Raw genomic sequence first — 21,825 nt, forward strand, 5'->3', positions numbered from 1 at the left:
GTTGCATAGATTTCTTTTAATTGAAAGTGAATAAAGGTTAATAAATTAACATTTTCAATTGCAAACATTTGAAAATCAGGTTAACAGCACACTGTGAACAATTTTTGAAATTCATTTTTTTTATTTTGAAGGAGGTTGTAAAACCAAAAGATTAAAGCCTCTCTAACAAAGAAAAGTAAATTATCTGAAGGAAAACATTATAGGGCAGAGAAATTAATTAATTAAACTAAAGAATCTAGTTAAGACAGCAAAACTGTTTTCTCAACTTGTTTTATTTTTACAGTGAAACAATGCATGCTGGGAAGTATATGCTGATCATGTTTCTTTATAAACTTAATTTAATGATTTGATTACACTCTGCAGAGTACATTCATCAAACTCATCATTTGAGGTCAAATCACTTCAAACTAGAATAACTCACATGCTTAAGTATTCTGAAAATAAGTACCAGAAAGTTTATAACTTGTATAAATGAAATTTGTTATATTTATATATTTATATATTTACAGTACTTTCATGAGAAAAAGTTAGTTGATTCCAGTTAAATTCCTGTATGATTTTTTTCAGTGTATATTTAAATAAAAATCTTAAATACAGGACGTTCACTTTTAATTGAATATTTATTACAAAAGATTTTAAGAAATGTTCCTCCTGTAAACAACATATTAAGTCTCTATTGTCTGAAAGTTTTGGACTAGATATTTTTTCCTTCCTCAGGGCATGAGGTCAGAAAGTGTCTAACTGCTCCTTTAAGGTCTAAAAGTGTCCTTTTTGTCCATGTAAACTCCTCCTCCTTCTCCTCCTCCTCCTCCTCTTTGTGCCTCCTCTGCAAACAAATGGAGTCAACCTGTTGGTGCCTGGTCTAGAATCAGTTCTGTAACTGCTGCCGTGCTGTGCAGCCACAGGAGGGCTTGCTCGCTGAACAGATCCAGGCTCTGTAAAAGACTCCACACCCCCCCCCCCCTCCGACAGCCTTTTCCTTCCACTCCTCCACCTCAGAAACACCAACCAGCCCGACTGTTTCCCACGCCTCCATCCACCACACCGACCGACCGCAAGCCTACAGAAAACCTCTTGAATCAGCAAAGAGTGTGAAATGCGGAAACGACTGGTTTAAAACGCTTTTACTGGGAATTATGCATGTTTCAAAGTGGAGTAACGATGCACGGATTAAATCAAAAAGGGCCTCAAACGTTACTTTTTCCACTGGAGTGACTGCTGCACACAAGGGGACGTAAAGTAAACTTTTCTTTCGCTGGGAGCGGACTGCGCTCGGTTTTTATCATGTCAGCGGTACTGAGAGATTTATATCATCGTTTCTGAACCATCTGGAGTTTTTACTGTCAATGCACTGGTTTTTGTGGACTCTTTTCTTGGTGGAAACCAGTTTAAAGGAGGACTTCTTCCACACCTTGGAGTTCGACACCAGAAACTGACGCGTACGTGAACGCCGCAGGTAGCTAGCTTGCTTATTAGCGGTGTTGTATAGAAGGGAACGCCAAACGAGCGAAAGATCTCGCGAGAGTGATCGTTTGAACCTAAACCATGATCATTTCCTAACGCTAATCAAGTGTATTTTTGATTTTAAACCTAATCGGATCTTAACCACGGTTATGTTCTGACACTACTGGTTTCTACAGCTAGAACAAATAAGAAACAACGCGTACAGATCTCGCGAGAGTTCAGCAAATAAAGGTTTATCTTTTAGACCCGTCCGCTTGTTAGCTTTTTTTTTGGTTCGTTTTTTATCTTGTTTAGAAGGGATCCCCAGACGCGCAAAAATCTCGCGAGAGTGTAAACGTTTGTCCAAATCACGACCTTTCTATTACACTGACTAAGTCTTTTCTGTTCCTAAACTTTAACCACATTTTAATCACCGTATTGTCACTTCTGAAACATCATTCATTTGTACAACGAGCATAGTGAATAAACATCGCAAATAAAACTCGCGAGAGTTCGTAAATCTAGGGTTCCTTAGGGTTGGTACGTTACAAAACACTCATAATGGGTGCTTTTTATGGCCGCACTGAAAGACGAAACAACCAATGAACTTACCATTGACGCTGACTGTTTCATAGGGGATCCCCTTCTTGCCTCGGCTGCTTGTTAGCTAACTAGTTTTTAAGCTTGTTCTTGGCTGTGTTTAGAAGGGAACTCCAGTCCCGCGAAAGATCTCGCGAGAGTGACAATTTTAACTTGAACGCGATCATTCTTTAACCCCTAACCAAGTAATTTTTGTTAATAAAGCCAGCCTGATTTGAGCCACAGTTCTGTCACATTATTAAAGCATAAGTATTTTCTACAACGAGCGGAATAAGCAAACAAATCTCGCGAGAGCTTCGCAAATCTACGGTTCCCTAGGGTTGGTGCGTTAAAAAACACCCACAGTTGGTGTTTTTTAACGTACTAACAGACAAACTAACCACTTAAATTGATGTTAACGCTAACTGTAATTCGTTTAACACATGACTAACGTTATATAATTGTTTACTTTCAGTGTTTATGGTGTTTTGTGTTGTTTTAACAAACTGTGAGAGTCTAACTCGGTCTTTAATGCTAACAGTTTTTAGCCGCTGCAGCTAACGTCCCAACATGCCGCAGCTGAACGGGGCGGACGGAGACGACCTGGGAGCGAACGATGAACTGATCGCGTTTAAAGACGAAGGGGAGCAGGAGGAGAAGAGGAACGTATCCGCTGGACGGGACCTGGACGATGTCAAGTCCTCTTTGGTCAACGAGTCCGAGACCAACAGCAGCTCCGACTCGGAGGTGAGTTCACTAACTAACTGGGACCAGCAACTTTTCCCCATAGAGTCCTAATAGAGTTGGCTGGTGTGACAGTATGGCTGTGTTTACCTCTGTGTGTGTGTGTGTGTGTGTGTGTGCAGGCTGACAGACGGCCCAAGCCTGATCCAGATGTGGAGAGCAGGGCCAGACACAGTCAGCTGTTTGAAGAAGGTAATGAACACACTCGGTCTTTATAATGCTTCATGTCATGTGTCTCATTAATGTCTCACAAACTTGACTAAACATGTAAACTCAACACTGAGAGTTAAAGGACACCCTGAGATTTAGTGTTAAGATTTATTCTGAACTCAGGACAGTTAGTGGTCGCCTTGCTGCAGGTTTTGATTTGTAATCCAGCTTTAGATTTCACCCATAGATATCAGGTCATATCTTACTTTAATTCCTCTCTGTTTACATTCTTTCATGTCCTGACACTAAATCCAGTGAACTTCTTTGTCTCTTTGTCTCACTTCCAAGTGTGAGACTACTGCCATGAAGCCGCTGTGTTTACTGTCTTTCCTTCACTGTGATAGAAAGCTGCAGTCACACTGACTGATCCTCTTCTTGACAATACTCGCTATGATTTGGTGCTAAAAACAAAGACATCACATGAACAGATGTGAAAATATTCAGCTAGGGCTGGGTCTTAATTTACAAGGTCCTGATCTGATTTCAGTTCAGTTAGGGATATTTCAGTTACAATAACAGTTCTGCTTGGATATGAAAGAGATTCTCAGAGAGCTGAGGCTGTAAATATTACAATGAACCCTCTAACCTGGTGCATTATTAAAAATATTAATGTTTGGACTAGACTAACAGGGTTAAAACTGCAGGCTGTACCACACATCCACAGGAGAAGAGGCGTATGTTAAAAAGATCGATTTTGGGATTTTATGAATCAATACTGGACCATGCAAAGGAATACAATCAATTAATCAATTTTATTTTATTTTTATAAATTGCATTTTGTTATATTCTCATCAGATAAGGTGAGCCCACACTTTTGAACATTTTGCCTCGTCAACTGTTCATGTGAGTTACATAAATACAGATAGCATTATTGTTTGACCAGGAATTTATTGACTAACCAGTCAGTAACCAGTTCTCAGTACCTTTTTCTTTAGAGCTACAACAATTAATTAGTTATAATTTGATTAATTGCCAACTATTTTGATAGTGGATTAGTTAGTCATTCTTTAAGAAAAAACAAATCTAGATTCTCTCATAATAGCCTCCTAAATATGAATAATTTCTGTTTTTTTCCCTCCTCTATGACAGTAAACTAAATATTTTTGGGTTGTGAGTAAAACAAGACATTTGAGGACGTCGGCTTGGGTTTTTGGAAACACTGATTGACAATTTTCTCCATTTTCTGACATTTTAAAACAAACAACTGTTAATCAGTTAATTGAGAAAATAATCAACTGATTCATCGACTACGAAAGTAATTGTCAGTTGCAGTCCCACAAACATCCTGATTCCTTCGTTGGTCGGCAGATAGCTGCTGATAGAAGATATAACACAAAGAAACGCACAAACAGACAGGCTGAATATAATATGTATATGATATCTGACATCATGTAACTCAGCAGTACTAATGACAAACACTGAGACAAAACAACACAATCACTGAAAAACATATTTAGTCCAATAGACGGCTCTGTTTTCTTATATTAACATTCATCCCTGAACTACAACTAAAGTTAAAAATAACTCTTCGTCAGGATCACAGCTTTACTTCATTTCTTCTGTGATACATACAGTCTTAATATTTAATTAAAGCAAGTTTTACTACTTTTTAAAGTTAATGTTTATTGTAGTTTTATAAAACTTTTCATACCATTCTCTGAACCTTTTACAGTTTCTTTGTATCCAGTTGTCACCTAAAACTCCACATCTTCAGTTTATAATGCAGGTTTTCAGTCAGACATTTTAAAATATGAAGCCATATTGTAACCCTGATGAAGTTCTCCAGACCCACAGAAGACATCAAAGTGTTTGAACTGAGTGTTTCTCTTCGTGATGAGTGAGCTGATCTGTGTGTGTAAAATCACTCTGTGTTGAACTTGTTCCTCAGCTCTGAGGAGGCGGCCGGATGGAGGTCTCTTCCAGCCCTCTCCGTATGTTGGATACCCCTTCTTCATGATCCCAGACCTCGGGAACCTCTGTAGTCCCTACCTCGCCAACGGAGCTCTCACACCAAGTGCCAGGACGGTAAGTGCTGCGCGCACACACATAGACACACAGTCTCTTACCACGGTTACAGTGTTAGTGTGGTTTCATCTCATATGATATTTATCACTGTTATGTGCACCGCACACTGCGGATGTTCAGTGAGTTAAATCTGCATCCTTGTAAAACAGTAAAGTGACGTAAAACGACAGAGCTGACATGATAATTCTCAAGTCATCATCAGTTTTCTACATCAGCAAGATAGAAGGAGGAAGGAGGGTTGATCCACTGGCTGCTAGGGTAAGGTTTTATTGTCCCTCAGGGGAAATTTTGCGGTCACACAGCAGCCAATCATTAATAAATACAGATTATAACAGCGGCATATTTGAAGAAAGAGGGGTAAAAAACTACAACATTTTTGAGCTGCAGCGATGACTTTTTATCAAGAGAAAATAAATTGACCATTGATTCATCGTTATTAATCATTCGTTTCTCAAGCCTCCAGGTTCTCAAATGAAAGATTTGTTATAACATTTAAGAAAGTCCTTCAAAAGTCCTTAAAACTCAGATGAACCACATAATGCTGTCTGGAGATACAGTGTGTGTCACTGATCAGGTTTCATGAATGGCAACTATAAAGCATTAAACCCGATCACATATTTTTACCGAACATTGATTCTTAACGATCAGCATTCTCAGCTCGAGGAAACTTTGATCGACATTTTTCAACATTTTCTTCTGTTTCATAACCCAAATGGTTAATTGTGAAAATAAGTGGTACTTTGATTGATAATGAAAATAATCTGAAATTGCAGATCGACACAAGTTAATGCTACTGTTGTCACTTGTCGCCAAACCCATTTGAGAAATCTGCTAGAAGAATCCAGAAACCGTGTGAACCGCCCTGTCACAGCTCTAATCCTGTTAACATGTGTCATCTTTTTCTTTTAATTATACACATCCGTCACGTCTCACAAACATGCCGGTTCAGAGTTCAGTCGTGCACAGTCTGATAGGAACTTTCCTGTCAGAGAGGAAGCACTGATGAGCCACTTTCTGACAGTTTGTAGATCTACTAGTTTGTCTCCTGTTGCAGAGTTTTTCTGTCTGTGAAGCTGCACAGACTGCTGTAGCTGCAGCAGAAGTTTTATGAGACGCTTACGTCATGTATATTAACTCGTTCACAGGCGTAACTTAAACCCTGACTCACCCACACACACCCACACACACACACACACACACACACACACACACACACACACACACACACACACACACACACACACACACACACACACATGCACAGCAACACGTTTATCTGCTTCACTGTGAGAAGATATTGTTTTGCAAATTGAGACCTGGATACCATCGACTCACCATTGTCCTGAAAGCTTCTTGCATTTGATTTGCTGTGTGTGTGTGTGTGTGTGTGTGTGTGTGTGTGTGTGTGTGTGTGTGTGTGTGTGTGTGTGTGTGTGTGTGTGTGTGTGTGTGTGTGTGTGTGTGTGAGAGAGAGAGAGAGAGAGAGAGAGCTGGCTGCAGCCTGTTATGATAAGGTGGTGTGTGATGGGACGGGGTTCGACAGGCCTGGACACGGTCTGCCTGCCTGCAGCAGGAATGAGCTCTCATCATGGCTGCTGCTGTGCTGCAGATTAGCTGCTGCGGCCGACTGCTGCACAGCGGGATTGACAGTGTGTTGCCCAATTTCCCAGTCCCTAAAGCTTTATGGGAGCTCAGCTTGGATTATAGGGATACTGGCTAATGGTTTAATACAGTAACACTCATGGCCACTAATCTAAAAATTGCCTTGTTGGCAGAGGAAGGAAGTTTAAGCAAAATATTATTGCAGACGACAGTTTGGAAGATGTGACCTCTAACACAAGGTTGTGCTGAGGCTGTTTGACTAGTTCACTGTAGAGCCAACTGATACTGGATTTTTGGAAGCACAAGAAATTCCCCTAGTGATAAATATAAAAACAATAAGCATTTTAATTTATTCAGAATATCGGGCATCATGATATCGAGGTAAGTGACTGTCAGTCTCACTGCCTGCCAAACTCCATTTACATTTTGCTCAGTTTAACAGTTAAAAACATCTACTCCTTGTACAAGATCATTAATGATTTCTTATCACATCTTAAACAGACATTTACTCATTTGGTTTTACCAAAGGTAAAAGATAAAAATTCTGCATTCATTTGAACTCTGATTAAAATAAAACAGACACACAAAGCAGTTATTCCAGTCCCCAGTGAACATTTTAAAGGGTAACACTGCGGCTGTAGCGTTCATGAAGAGAGTACGTCACCTTCATTTTATGATTTATTACAGTAAATATATTACAGATTTCTCCTTTGAACTTGAATTAAGAGAGAATGATCAAACATACAACAAATGCTGCTAATAAAGTTAACAATTAAAGACAATCTGCATTAAGTTCAGTTTAAAGATAAGCTTTAATGCGGGCACATGTTGGACAACATATAAGCTGATACCGTTTTAGACATTTTGGGTCAGGTTCTAGTTTTGGAAAATTGTGTTGAGCATTTTCTCCCAATATTTTGACATTTTACAGACTAAACGATTAACTGATTAATTGATAATGTGCGTCTCTGTGTGTGTGATTTTGGCAGTCAGGTGGAAGTTAGCACCCCATTCCAGTAGTTTTGGCTGTAAATATTCAGTGCTGTGGTTGGTCAGTTTTTGAGGTTTCCAGCGTTCTGATTGCTCAGTGACACAGATCTGTGATGTCTACTTTTTCCTTCTCTGGTTTGTTTTGAAGGTCTTTCCTCTACAGATTGAGCCCAGACGCACTTGTAGGCTAAACACACACACACACACACACACACACACACACACACACACACACACACACACACACACACACACACACACACACACACACACACAAACACCTGCATTCCTCAGCTTTGTAAAGCCCTCCCCCTTTGTTAGTGGGTCATTGTTGTCATTAGCAGAGACTGAATGGACCTTATGCATGGCTCCACAGGGGTATCGTTACACCTCATTATACCTCACACACTGCCCGGGGCTCCTGTGGTCACACACACACATACACACACACACACACACTTCCCTTGACTGACTGGGTGATTGTTTGTGGTCAGGCTGCATGTTGCCCTGAGACAACACAGTTATTCCTCCGTCACATTTCTCTTTGCACAGCAGAGACCTTGTGTACTCTTCATCTTGCTCAGTGAGGCTGTTCGGTGTGTTTATGAGAGACAGAGGAGGACGAGATGCGTCTGCCAGTCTGAAGGCGAGTCAAAGTAAACAAGCTATCGTTAGCTGGACGCTAACTGAACCATAATACAGGCTGTTTACTGTACTCGTGTGCGCAGGCAGGCAGGAAGCAGGAGCCAGCATGTAGACAACCTGTCTGCTCGCTCTGCCCTCCCCTGCTCACCTCTCCTCACCTCCCACACCTGTTCCCAGAGCCCTTTTCCACACACAGAGCTGGACTGGCTCGACTCGGTTTGAATCGGCCCGTCAGCCCAGCGAGGCAGCGGTTTGCATTTCCATTATAACAGGGCTACCCACTTGAAGGTGTGTCTTGTTAGTGAAGACGGGCTCAAGGAGGCTCGAGTCGAGCTGGTTTAAAGTGATGAATAAACCTTTCATATATGTCTCTGGATTACACATGCAGTTCTGTAATTTCTTATTTAAAAGCTTTTATTATGGAAGCAGCACAAACAGGAAATGTTTTCATTCACAGTTTCATCAGGGGTTACTTAACCATGACTTCGAAACAGCCGAACGTGAAAATATGAAATGGTAAGATAATCCTGAAGTACAAACAGCGACAGAGGAGAGAAACTGCATATCAAAGCACAGAGATTCAGTTAGAAGCAACAGAAACACTCGCTTGTTTGAGGGGGGAGAAAGGGAGGGTCATCACGGGCTGGTCGCAGTTTGCGAGATGTGACCGCAGCTTTCACCTTGGCCCCACTCCAGAGTAGATCCATCTCAGGCGCAACTTGGCGTGATAAAAGCAGTAATTGATATGCAAATCGGTGTGGCACGGTTGGACTTGGCCTGGCTGAACAACGCCAGTGGAAAAGCCCCACTAGAGTCACTGTCATCAGTGTGTGAGCACTGGATTGGAATTGGGCCTCTTGTTCAGCAGCTCAGTTATACACCCACTGGTGCTGACATGGATTTATTTGGCTTTTTTGTTGAGAAGAAGCAACACTTAATGTCTGAATTTATATGAGGAGATCATCAGTTCTTGTTGAGCAAAATCTCAATACACTTTATGAAATTCTACTATTCTAGATATCCTGCTCATAATTTAACTTGTAGGATGAGGTGAAAACACAAGTTTGCAGTGTGTGTTTGAGCTCTGTTGTGAGTTCTAATGTGTGTGTGTGTGTGTGTGTGTGTGTGTGTGTGTGTTTGCATGTATAGGAGTGTGTATGTATGAGGCTGTTGTTTTAGTCAGGTCATCCTCTTGGTATTTTAAGACTCCAGAGACAATGTCGAGTAAACAGAGGAATTCTGGGATTGTTCAGCCTGCTGAAAGAGACCAACTTTAACTAAACAAGCACAGCCACATATACACACACAGACACACACGAACATTAACACAGATGGTCAGCTTCGTCAACATAAACCTTCTTAAACAAAGATTGAAAATAAAGCAAGACGCTTGCCTGACATCTCCTCCACAATCAATACTCACACATACCAGGTAGCTTATCTGTCCTCAGTCGTGCTCCTGCCATTCACTGCTGCTCAGCTGTGACGCCGCTGTGAGGGTGTGTGTGTGTGTGTGTGAGACAGATTTAAAAAGTCTGCAAACCTCTGAGCCAACTGTGTCCTTTTCACTTTTATCCATGAGATAGGTACAGTTACATTTAAAGGTGGAGTAAGTGATTCTGGAGAAAGATAGTTGATTGTTGCGTTGTATTCCCAGGTTGTTAAATTCCGACGCCACGGTCCTGAGATGCTCAACAAAACAATGAAACTCAAACATCAGATCAATCCGATTTGATAATTTGAGTACCAGGGAATGAGACTCAACGATCAACTTTCTCCAGAACCGCCCAGATTCCCTGCTCAGATTTATCATTTTGTCGCTCACGTGCTAATGTGAGACTCATAAAGAATATTTATCGGTTACTTTTTGTGATCCACACGAGCCACCCTTCACATCAGCATAAATTAGTTCCACTGCACAGTGCAAATACAAAAGAAGTCATTTTTAAAGCTGGTTTTCCTGTTTTTTGTGGTGAAGAACACCAGCAGCAAATGAGTTTTCATGATGACAAAATTATGACTGGTGCAGAGCTGCAACGAGCAAGAGATTATTAATTGATTGTTGAATTAATCACCAACTATTTTGAAAAAGAAGTCCAAATGCTCAGTTTTCAGTTTCTTAAATGAAAATATTTTCCGCTTTTTTTCCTCCTCTCTGACAGTAAACTGAATATCTTTGACTCATGGACATAACAAGACATTTGAGGACATCATCTTGGACTTTGGGAAAAACTGATGGTCATTTTTCTTCATTTTCTGACATTTTCTAGACCAAACAACTAATGCATTATGGAGAAAATAATCAACAGATTAATCTGTGATGAAAATAATCATTAGTTGCAGCCCTGATGCCAAATTAAACAGAGCATAGAAAGATAAATTGCCTCCTAAAGGATTATTATACTTCTGCATTAAACTGTACCTGTACCTACGGCATAGCTGCGTACCCAAGGCCATGCCCTTCACCACAGCCTCACATGCACCTCCCCGGCTGTACTTCATCCACAATCGGATGCATCGTTTTGATGAAAAATACATCAGAAATATTCACATATATTGAAGAAAAACTGCAGAAGTCGAGACAAGGGGTTAGTTTTATGAATATGAATCAAGCTCTTGTATTCGTTCATGTCAATTTTGAGAACATTTTCTGAGTTTTTCTGGTGTTGTTCTGTTGACTTGTTCCTCAGCTCTTTGTCTTGAACTCTGTGTGCACAGAGCAGCGTTTCGTAAACAGCAGTGAGCCTAATAACTTTCCCCTGTAGGCACACAGTGATTTTATGCTTCCCTCAGTAATAGACTCTGATTGTGGTGTGTTTGTGTGTGTGTGTGTGTGTGTGTGTGTGTGTGTTTGCGCACATTGATTTTCCTGGTATTTCCAACAGCTGGATCCAGTTAGCGCTCTCAGCCAGAGCTTCCTCGGGCCTCTGAATGGGGGACGGCGTGAAACTGGTGTGTGTGTGTGTGTTTCTACAGAACAGAATTTAGTTTTTGACTGTGTGTGTGTGTTTGTCCAGGCGGGGGGTTAGCAGAAGTCAGTATGGGGATGTGAGGACATGTGTGTTTGGATGTTTGAAACAAAATAAGATGAGCTGCAGAGTCATTATGAAGGACGGGGAACCTGTTTTAAGCTGTTAGTGTATTTATGTGCACTTGAAGGTTCCCTGTGGAGTTTTTGTACCACTGTGGATCAGTATTTTTATGAGTGAGTGTCTGTTTTGTTTGTTCCCATACCCGAGGACACACACGTTATGCAGGTCATGCAATACACATTCCTGCGATGGCATCACACTTTTCCACTGCCAACAGACAGAGGAGGGAAGAAGACGAGCAGAAAGTAAATATGAGTGAAAACTAGAGCTGTGCATTTACAAAAATCTGGTGATATGATGTGTATCAACATGCAAAGGTTACGATTCAAAATACTGCTATTTTTGAAATAAAATTTTAGGCAAACTATCAGAGTCAGAAGTTTACTTTTTTATGCAGTCAGAACAGTGAAGATGGAAAACAACACTGCCATCTATCAGTCGGGGTTAAGTAAAAAACAAATACTTAAAACAAAAAACGTATTTAAGATGTAACAAAATGAAAACAACATAAAGGACTTAACAAGACCAAATCTGACATAACAATATGTAAAAGATGTAGCAAGAGTAAAATTATGTAACGATAAACTACGTAAAAGACGTAACGAGACAAAAATAATGTAAAAACAGGACAAAAACAACATTAAATGTGTAAAAAGCGAAAACGACTTAAAAGACTAAACACGACAGAAGTGATATAAAAGATATCAGAGACAAAAACAATATAAAAAAGTAAGAAGAAAGACCTAATAAGACAAAAATGATGTATAAGACAAAAACAAGGTAAAAGATAAAACTTGTGTGTGGAGAAAAGTTTAGTTTCAGTGTCTTTTCACAGAAACGGTCAGTAGAAAATGTCCCTCAGAGGACAACTTTTGACCTTTATTCTTTGAGGACATTTCAGAGCCCGAACTTCTTTTTTACTGCAGTGAACAAGTTGAATCAGTACTTCACTTTTACCAGAGTCTTTGTTTCTTACAGCAGTGTGTGGACTTTTACCGGCTCTGTCAGGGTTTAATCACGGGTCACCATGACAGGAAATATCTTTACAAACAGCAAATTTATCCTCATGTTCACAATATTAGTCATAAAAGTCAAACTAAAACAGAATCTTGCACTCAGTCGTCTCTACAGGTCTGTATTTTAAAACTAAACGTGACTTTCACTGTAAGTAAAAGTGGACAGTCTGTCCTCTTATTGCTTCGTCAGCCTTCTGACAATAGAAAGAAAGAAAATATCAGGAAGCATTATCATCACCCGTAATAATAACTGAAGATGCTCATTAACGGTGTCACTCAGGAGACATTAGAGCCGCTGTCCTCCTGTCTGTCTCCCCTCGTCTTCAGGGTCAGAGGTCACAGTCGTGAGTCTGTTGACGTCACTCACAGTTGAATGAGCACCAAAGGCCTCTTCTTTTCTCCTCTTCTTTTCTGTGGGGCTCTGTGTGTGTGTCTGGGCTGGTGGGGGGTGGGGGGTGAGGGGGGGGTCTCCCAGTTTCAGACAGCTCGGTCAACAGTGGGACCCTGGTGGTGTGGAGTTGGTGGGGTGTTTATGTGTGGGGGCAGGGTGAAGACAAACTTCTTAGACTGTTCTTTGTCTAACTGAAGCCCCAGAACGAACACACACAGTCCAGAGTCAGTGTATCGTCTGCAGTCGGCACGGTCAACATTTTAAACACCTAAAAAAAATCAACATCACTTTAAGTGTGTGCTATATTTACAATATATTCACTGCTTTACCTTGCTGTCAGATACCATAATTACATAAGCCAAATATCACTCTCTCCAAACCAACCAAACTCCATAGGCAAAATCAGTCATTTAAAGAGTTAGTTCAGATTCACCAAAGTCACACAATAACACAGACACACTAACAGATGGAGGCAGCAGTCGACCAACAACTCCTGTGTTCTGTCAGGTAAAATGACTGATTTTGTAAATGGAGTTTGGTTGGTTTGGAGAGAGTGACATTTAGCTTATGTAACAGTTGTTTCCCATCAGAAAAGATTGTCTGACAGGTAAAGTGGTGAAAATATTCAAAATATAATGTTCATTTTTTTGGTGGGTAGCTTAAATATATTTTGCTGTAATACACTGTTGATGTACCTCAAACAACCAAACATCTGTTCATTATGATTTTTATTTGACCTTCAGTGCAGTAGAGCTCTTATCCTAAACTTGTGTCTCGTGTGTGTGTGTGTGTGTGTGTGTGTGTGTGTGTGTGTGTGTGTGTGTGTGTGTGTGTGTGTGTGTGTGTGTGTGTGTGTGTGTGTGTGTGTGAGAGAGAGAGAGAGAGAGATTATGTCAGTGTGTTGCAGCAGAGAGAATGTAAACACGTGGGAGATGAACAATGTTGAACTGTGTTATCTCACCTGTTATCAGCGGTGGTGGTGTGCGGCTCAACAACATCCTGGAAACACTCGGATGTTTCCAGGATCATCACAGTTTCCCCCTGAGGGCAAACTCACAATTTAAATCTTATTTGGTAAAATACTTTTCTGTTCTGTTTTCTGCCTGTCAGTTTTTTTTTATGAAGATAAACTGTTTTCAGGACTAAGTCTCTCTTTTTTTTAAGTGTCTGTACTCTGCAGCTCAACACAGACACCAGGGCAGGACAGTATACTGATATTATATTGATATCAGGAGACTAGATATCATTTTAGATTCTGGATATGATTACATAATGATCTGACTATCTATATCTGTCTTCTCCTGGTCTTAAAAGCTGCAATACAGTAAAATAATTGTAATATTCTATTATTTGTGTGTTTATTATTGTGTTTATGTTGTTATTTTGTGAAATCACCAAAGTCCTCTCTACAATATTGTCACAACATAGAAATCGAGGTATTTGGTTAAAAAAAATCATGATATTTTGTTTTGTCCATATCACCGAGCCCTACTGTCAGAGTTTTATTTTTATATCTGATGTTTTTGGATTAATATCACTGCTGCATGAATGAGTCTGTTGCATGTTGCTGCTGTAGATGTTGAAGTGTATGCTGTTATTTTTTATTACTTTATATACTGTTGAGTAGTTTAATCTGCAGCAGTGGATTTTGCTTCAGATAGACTGAGATGGCTGTCGAAAGATTAAAAACAGCTGTTCCTTCAAAAAGTCACTGAAACAAAAACTGATGAATCACATATAAATATGGAAGTTCTGGAACTTTTTTGTTAATTTTATTTATTTGCTACAGTGTCTTTGTGACAGTTTTGTTTTTATTTCCTCTATAAATCACTATTTATTTCACTGATCTTTTTGTCTTTAATTTTGGGTTGATATCGACTGTTATTGTGATTTTAAGCTTGTATTGTTCTTTTGTCTTTTTATTGTTGTTTTGTTTGTGGAAGCTTAATGTGGATCCAACTAAAGACTGAAGGATAAAGAATATTCAGTATTGCAGAATAGCCTAAAAATATCTATTATTTATAAGCTGTAAGAGAAACACTGAGCCTTCAGATAAACTTTGGATTCTGTGCCTCATAACTCACATTGAAAACACAGAAGTCATGTTTTAATAGTGTGAGTTATGAAAGAGTCAGCAGCACTTTTAATCAGCTTCGTCCTGACAGAGAAGCTTAACTGAATCAGTCCTGTGTCTCAAACTGTCCTCAGAGCCACTTCACAGTAAAAACTGGACATATATACTGTATATCAACATGTGTGGAAGCTGACAGCTGGTGTATGCTGTCTGTCTGCCTGCCTGTCTGCCTGCCTGCCTGTCTGCCTGTCTGTCTGCCTGCCTGCCTGTCTGTCTGTTTGTCTGTCTGTCTGTTGTGTAGCTGCAGCTAACAATTATTTTCATAGTGAATTAATTGGCTGATTATTTTCTTGATTAATAGTTGTTTGGTCTATAAAATGTCAGACAAATGTTGATCAGTATTTTTAAGGCCCAAGCTGATGTCCTCAAGTGTCCCCAACTCAGAAATATTCAGTTTACTGTCAGGGAGGAGAAAAAAACGGAAATATCCACATTTAAGAAGCTGAAATCAGAGAATTTGGACTTTTTTACTTAAAAAATTACTTAAGCCAGTGAATCAATTATCAAAATAGTTGAGGATCAGTTTCATAATTGATTAAATGATGAATTGTTGCAGCTGTAGTGTGTATTATGGTGTGTGCGTCTGTGTGTGTGTGTGTGTATCATGGTCAGCTAACGTTCCCTCTCGTTCTCCCCACAGTACCTGCCGTTTCAGTGGCCTCTGCTCGACGTCCCAGGAAGAGCTGCTATCAGAGACTCTGCTACTCCTACACACCTGGTGAGACACACACACACACACACACACACACACACACACACACGGACGCTGAACCATTCAATCAAATCAAAATAATGGAAGTTAAACTGGAATAAAATACAGACAACAGTCAGGTCAGTTACTGAGCTACAGGTGAACACAGTTAAAGGAGGCTCATGCTCACTCTGTCTTTCCTCTTGTGATCCACCTGAGGGTCATGACCTGGTCTCTTGGTCTCTGGGACTGACCTCTCTGTTGGTATCAGTATCAGATGTTCTGGTATCGATAGAGATATTGATTCAAACAGCTGTGATTGTCAGCTTGAGCTCTTCATACTGGGACCAGTTCCAGCTCCTCCAGTTCCTCACAGTTTACATGTTCACGTCCAGATAATAGTTGGGCGTTGGTTAACTTTGTCATGGACGGAGGATCTCAGGATCTCAAACTGTCCTGACAGAATCACTTCATGAACAGTAGTAGATGTTATCTGTCAGTGTTTGGATTTCTAACAGCGAACATCTTCAACAGCAGGTGAGGAATTTATCCGACCAGTTAATGAAAGTGACACAACACTGCTGTCACAGATTGTACTTGACAGTTTACAGCTTCCTCTCTCTGTGAACAAAACAAATGTTTAGAGAGTTGGTCCACCTCCAGTCACGTGCATACATCTGTACACCTGCCTTTATTTAGTGTTCAGGGATTCACGAATATGCAAATAGTCTACACCCTGTCCTCACCTCCTGACTGCACCTGTGTCGTGTTCAGCGCTGACAGAACTTAGTCAGACATATTTTTAACCAACAGTGCTGCATTGAACACCCTGTTTTATATGCAAGGACACTGCACTGCAACAGCTTTTTAATAAGATGGTGTTTACATACACGCTGCTGCTGATGATTGGGTAACACGAGTGGTGCACCCACCGAATGAGAGAAAACTTGTCTCAAAGCTCGTTGGACACAGTTGTGCACAATTTTGAGGAAACGTATTGTTCAGTCTGGAAACCGTCGTAAACATAGCAACGTTTTTAGACTGAACGTGTCCTAATGATATGCATAACACCACCCCCTCAATTAAGGGGATTGGTTCTTAGGGTTTATGACATCATATACTCAGCCTGATTGAATCCATCTAAAAACTGTAACTGACCTCCACAGAGCAGCCGTTTAGTCACACTGATGTTAAGGTTGTAGTGTTAGCTCCTTGTCAAAGCTAGCTTGGTTCAGCCAAGTTAACCTTCGACTAATTAGCACCAGCTAACGGCTTTATGTTAATGTACTGAACAACAGAATACTCTTTATTACGTCTCTACTCTAATAAATATGTACAGGCCTTTTAAAGTTGGTAATGTGTTTTTATAACGTATTAATTCAGATCTCATGACTTTTCCTGACAGTGTGTGTCTGTTCAGTTTCAGATTGATGGCTGCTGGAGTCTCTTATTGTTACTGAAATGTTCCTGTTAGTTTGTTCTGCAGGGTTCGTACAGGTGCTGGAAATCCTTGAAAACACTTGACTTTTTAATGCAGTGTTTCCAAGATTTAAAATGGTGCTTGGATCTTGGATATATTAAATAAAATAAAATAAGTCAGATATTGGCTCAACCAGGTTGTTAAGGAGTCCGTTTATAGTCAGGTGACATGTTTCCTTTAACATGTGACCCTTCTTAGAACGCTTTAATGAACCATAATTTTTAAAATATGTTTTTGGCTTAAAAATGCTTGTTTGAATTTGAGGTTGGAAAGATGTATGAACTCTGGTTTTATGGTCCTGGTTTGTTTTTTTTAACTCCACCTGATCTCACAGACAGGTGTTGTGACTGAAAGATGTTGAATTCTGCCCCCTGGCGGGCAGATGGCTGCACTGCAGCTCCATTACTCACCTGTTCTCTGTGTGGTTTGTGTGTGTCTGTAGTCTAACAACGTGCCGGTGGTGCAGCACCCTCACATGACCCACCTCCACCCGCTGCTGTCCTACAGCCCCGAGGCCTTCTCCCCTCAGAGGGCGTCCCCCGGCTTCTCTCCTGACACAGGTACGCCTCACCTGTCCTCCTATCACATCCTCACAGACACTATATTAGACAGGGAATTAAATCTGTCTCACCTGTGCTGTTGTCTTCGGAGCAGGGATGTCGAGGACCCCACATGCAGCCTGCTACCCCGTCTCTCCTGGAGGAATGGCTCAGATCACACACCCTCTCGGATGGCTGTGAGTTAAACACACACACACACACACACACACACACACACACACACACACACACACAGTAAATGTACACAAACACACAATGTGACTGCAGGACATTTGACCGTCTGTGTCTCTGTCTGTGTGTACAGGCAGGGACAGCCGATGTATCCCATCGCAGGCGGCTTCTCACCTGCTGCTCTCGCTATGAACGCTTCCATGTCGAGGTAAGAGTTGTGTCTCGACAGAAAAAATGAAGCTGATTGTCTGATATGATTTTTGATACAGAGCTTTAATTTGTTTGTCAAAATCTCTACAGAGAATAAAGTTGAAAATCTATGTTAAAGGTCGTCTTGTGTGTTTCTATTGTTAGAGGACGCTTCATTGTTTGTCTCTTGTTCTTAACTTGTGTGATTGTTATGTCACATTGGATGTTTGTATTTTGTTTCTTCTGTTGTTTGTTGTTTATGATGTTGCAAATGGAGCCGCTGTGATGCAGGACAAACTGCAGACTTGTTCTGAGAATAAGTGTCAGTCAGTCAACCAGTCAATTAAATATACAAGAAAAGTGTAATATTATGACTGTAATTAAGTCATAAGATTTCAAGAAAAAAGTTTAAAGTGTACAAGAAAAATCTGACTGTACTTTGAGAATAAAGTCGTAACGTTTCCTGAATCAACTTATGAAACTTTGAGAATAAAGTTGAAATTTTAGGAGAGACAGATCATTATTTAGTCTAAATATTTCACAGACAGTTTTTGGAAAAAGTTTTTATTATTTCAATAATGTCGACTGTAGTTAGACGAAACATTTTAAGAGGAAACTTTGGATGTTGCTTTTTCCCCTCATACAACTTTATTCTTGAAATAATAAGATTTTCTGAAACTTAGTTCTTGAATTTTTAAGAGTATTCACAAAACTTTTATCTGCAGGACTTTATTTTAAATATTCAACATGGTTCTTGAAATATTATGTCTCTGTTCTCAAAATACAACATTTTCTCACAGATTTTTAATTCAGTTCTTGAAATATTACAATTTTATTTAGTCAATCTAGCTGCTTTTTTCATAGTTACTTAATATTGTCTAATTTAGTAATGATAATTATGATAAATTCCAAAAATATTAACAAAATAATTGTTAGATGCAGTTTTATGATTTTATTAATAAAGATTTTTCATTAATATTATTATATTCTGTGCAGCTCTGTTGGATGTGTAGCTGTGATCAGGTGCTGATGTGTTGTATTAAATGTTTTCTGTTTGCTGTCGGCAGTCTGGTGTCGGGGGGCTTCTCTCCTCGTTTGGTTCCAAACCCCCAGTCGTCCATCCCTCACCCGGCCATCGTCCCCACAGAGGTGAAGCAGGAGCCTGGAGGCAGCAGCCAGCCGGGGTAACAGACTCTACTGCACCTCACTCCTCTTAATTTAAAATAAGTGTCTCATGTGTTTGTCCCCCAGCATGCCTCTGTGAATATTCGTTGTTTTTCTCATCGATGGTCACGTTCTCTTCCTCCGTCCGTTTGTTCCTGCAGGAAGTCGCTGCCTGACGTCCAGAAGGAGAGAGAAGAAGAGAAGAAGCCTCACATCAAGAAGCCGCTGAACGCCTTTATGTTGTACATGAGGGAGGAGAGACCCAAAGTGGTCGCTCAGTGCAAAGTGAAAGAGAGCGCGACCATCAACCAGATCCTGGGACAGAGGGTACGAACTCTCACTCCTCGACACACACGTGTGTTTAAGAACAGAGGTTTTCAAATATTAACATCACAGTCATATTTAAAGAAAGTGACTGTTTTAGATTTATTAAGATAATATTTTGTGTCATAATGTTTCAAAAATATTTGTAGTATTTAGAGAATCCATTCAATAATAAATAAATCCAGCATTTCCAGGAAAACTCATAATGTAGTGAATGAAGTTAAAATCAGCAAGAAAAATGTTGTTGTTGTTGATGTTTGTGTCAGCTGACTGACGGTGACGTTCTGTGTCCACAGTGGCATTCTCTGACCAAAGAGGAACAGGCCAAATACTATGAAATGGCTCGTAAAGAGAGACTCCTCCACTCCAAACTTTACCCCGGCTGGTCGGCCAGAGACAACTACGTGAGTGTCAGACTGCTGCTGCGTCTTCACATGACATCACATCACATCACATGACACGACATGACATCATATCACATGACACGACATGACATCATATCACATGACATGACATCACATGACATCACATGACACGACATGACATGACATGACATGACATGACACGACATGACATCACATGACATCACTGCTGATGAAACAGTCAGCACAAAGAAGTTTCACTCTGCTGCTGTAAAGATGAATGTTTGTTTGTGTGCAGGGAAAAAAGAAGAAGAGGAAGAGGACGAAGAGCGAGACTCAGCCTGAAGGTGAGACGATGCTGCTGTCAATCACAGCGTCTTTAATAAATACTGGAGTCCAGGTAGTTTGACCTCACAGCTGAGAATGAAGTCAAAAATGTCTAAATAAAGTCCAGATGTGAAGACTAAAGTTCCCACACTAGGAACCGTTTGACGGTTGTTTCATGTTGATTTGTGTCTGTAAAGTGTCCAACAGTTCCAGAGGACTGACGAGCGTCTCTCTCTCTCTGTGTTTGTCTCTCAGCTCCTGCAGACAGCTTCCCTCCACAGCTGAAGAGACCTCGCGTCCCCCCTGAGGAGACGTCTCACACACACACTCTGCCCACACAGACTGCGCACACACACCCCCGCTCCCACCTGCCGCAGCCGCACACCAGCTCGCACCTGACGCACACACACCTGTCACAGGCCAGCCCCGCCTCCTCGCTGGACTCCCCGGCCACGCCCACCACCGCGCTGGCCTCGCCCGCCGCTCCGGCGCCGACGCACACCGAGCACACGCACTCGTCGTACGGCGGACACACGTCCCCGTACGGCGAGCAGCTGCAGCCGCTGTCCCTCACCACCAAACCTCACCGGACCCCCCACCCTCTGAGCCGCACCGCCGTCACGCCGGGACCTTCCACGCCATCGTCCTCCTGCGACACGCCCACCTCCTCGCCCCTCATGGCTTCTTCCAGGTGTTCTCCCCCTCCTCCACCTCCTCCTCCTCCTCTGCTCTCTCAGCCCTTCCTCATCCCGCCTCCTACCTCCACTCACCAATCAGCAGCGAGCTCCCACGGTGCCTTAACTCAGCCGTTCTCTCTCAGAAGAACCAATCAGCTGTGAGGAGCTGGAGTTACTTTGTGTATCATCCAATCAAATCACAGACACACAGTTGATTCGTACCTCTTTTTATCGCTGTAAATAAGCTTCCTTTTTTAAACTTTTTTATAGATTATCACATTTTATATTAGTATGAAAAAGACAAATAATTGGTCAATATTTGACTGCATCTCTAACTTCATCAAACGGTGTATTTTTTCAAACTGTCACTTTTTCTAATTCCTTTTTATGATCATCTTGTTGTAATTGAAGCGAGGTGTGGCACCGGGGTTGGTTTGTTTGTTTCAAAATGCTTTTTTTTCACCTGGTAGTAACGAGTGTAAATCTATTTTCTGGTTCCTCCTCTGTGTTAATAAATATTCACTGAGTTCTGACACGCTGCCCGTGTAACGCTGAGTTTGTTTTTTCTCTCCAAGAAACCGTGTGAGGTGAAACGGACGGCTGAAAACATCAGAGAGCGATTATTTCATTTTGATTATTAAAGTCCGAATGTCCAGAATGAAGCTGACATGATAAGAATAAAGTCAGAAATGAAGTCCAGATGTTTGATTATCCAGCTGGAAACAACATTCATGCAGCTGATCCAGAGGTCTGCAGAAGAAAAAGAACATCTGTCTGGAGCTGCAACTAGTAAATTCTCTTTTTTTTTCCTGAACACTTGTTTTTGTTTTGCTGTGGCGTCCACAGCGAGCTGATGGAGACTCAAGAATATGATAAAATGTAGAGGAAAAGACACCGAGCCACAGACACAGGCTGTTTCCTTGGAAACAACACATATATTTTTTTTTAAATTTGGTGTATAACTTGTCGTAAACAAGTTCTTCAAAATCATCCTGAGCATCTTTCTCAC

General features: G+C 40.9%; 1 protein-coding gene across 2 annotated transcripts; it reads left to right on the forward strand.

The window, feature by feature from the left end:
* Positions 1–856: 856 nt before the first annotated feature.
* Positions 857–21,354, forward strand: LOC146308832 (transcription factor 7-like 1-A). 2 transcript variants are annotated; one of them, XM_084745873.1, is made up of 13 exons: positions 857–1,439; positions 2,564–2,769; positions 2,889–2,958; positions 4,865–5,001; positions 15,512–15,589; positions 17,485–17,602; positions 17,697–17,778; positions 17,907–17,981; positions 19,030–19,146; positions 19,288–19,453; positions 19,747–19,854; positions 20,111–20,159; positions 20,395–21,354. In XM_084745873.1, exons 2-13 carry the CDS (start codon positions 2,593–2,595, stop codon positions 20,976–20,978), a joined length of 1,761 nt encoding a protein of 586 aa, XP_084601999.1. In that variant the 5' UTR covers positions 857–1,439; positions 2,564–2,592; the 3' UTR covers positions 20,979–21,354. The 2 variants fall into 2 exon arrangements, with proteins under 2 accessions (XP_084601999.1, XP_084601998.1); XM_084745872.1 differs by having other exon boundaries at positions 858–1,456.
* Positions 21,355–21,825: the final 471 nt, after the last annotated feature.

The sequence above is a fragment of the Lutjanus erythropterus genome, chromosome 20 (genome assembly GCF_056507025.1).
Source record: "Lutjanus erythropterus isolate fLutEry1 chromosome 20, fLutEry1.hap2, whole genome shotgun sequence".
NCBI lineage: Eukaryota > Metazoa > Chordata > Actinopteri > Lutjaniformes > Lutjanidae > Lutjanus > Lutjanus erythropterus.